Raw genomic sequence first — 853 nt, forward strand, 5'->3', positions numbered from 1 at the left:
ATCTCAGGGTGTCCTCAAGCATGGCCGCCCTCGCGTACGTAGCCTCATCCCCATGTGTCGCAGCCAGTATGCGGACTGGGCACGGCTTGTGAATCCCGTGGCCATTCTCACCATTTGCCTTCGCGGCTCTTTTCTTACACTTAAAACCCTCGCACACAGCGCAACAACAAGTCGGATCTGACCCAGGAGCTTTTGGTCAAGATGGCGGCTGATGCCGCCGAAGGCATGGCCTACTTAGCATCTAAGAAAATTGTGCATCGCGATCTGGCCGCTCGCAACGCCTTGGTACGCACAGTCCCGATCGTTCGTCGGCGCTCCTGGCCCTCGCTCACCCTTTGCTATCAATCGCCCACCATAGGTTCATCAAGATTATCGCGTTTGCATCGGTGACTTTGGCATTTCCCGCGACGTGTACATGCGCGAATACTACGTCATGTCGGCCGCCGCCGCTCTCCCCATCCGGTCCGAACCCTGCATACCCACCCTGAGCTCCAACCATTGGCCCCACAGACACAGACCATAATCATATGCACGCTCTCCTTCTGCTGCTGCTGCTGCTGCTGCTGCTGCTGCGTTTTCCATCCGTGTCTTCCTTCAACGTGAATCAAGGCAACTTGGTCCTGCCTGACATCATGAAAGCAACAGTGCTGGTCACCAAGCGTACGCACAGCCTCACTTGCATACATCGTGCCGTGCCGTAGATGGATGGCTGTTGAGTCACTCAACGATGGCGTCTTCTCTTGTACGTCCAAGCGTCTTCCCCCCGCTGCATCTTGGCTTTCTATCGCCTCCTGAAGCCAAGCGTCATACTCAAGTTGTGCCCGCTTACCATCTCTCACCCCTTCTTCTTCCC

General features: G+C 56.2%; 1 protein-coding gene across 1 annotated transcript in view; it reads left to right on the plus strand.

Annotated features, from left to right (window-relative positions):
- Window positions 1–201: 201 nt before the first annotated feature.
- Window positions 202–853, plus strand: part of MONBRDRAFT_38563 (uncharacterized protein) — a gene marked incomplete at its 5' end in the record, with an annotated part of 2,948 nt that continues 2,296 nt past the window's right edge. Inside the window, one exon of the mRNA XM_001749064.1 lies at window positions 202–285. Within this exon, the coding sequence (XP_001749116.1) occupies window positions 202–285 (84 nt within the window). The remainder of the gene's footprint in view (window positions 286–853) is intronic.

The sequence above is a fragment of the Monosiga brevicollis genome, genomic scaffold, assembly GCF_000002865.3.
Source record: "Monosiga brevicollis MX1 MONBRscaffold_28 genomic scaffold, whole genome shotgun sequence".
In the NCBI taxonomy this organism is placed as follows: domain Eukaryota; class Choanoflagellata; order Craspedida; family Salpingoecidae; genus Monosiga; species Monosiga brevicollis.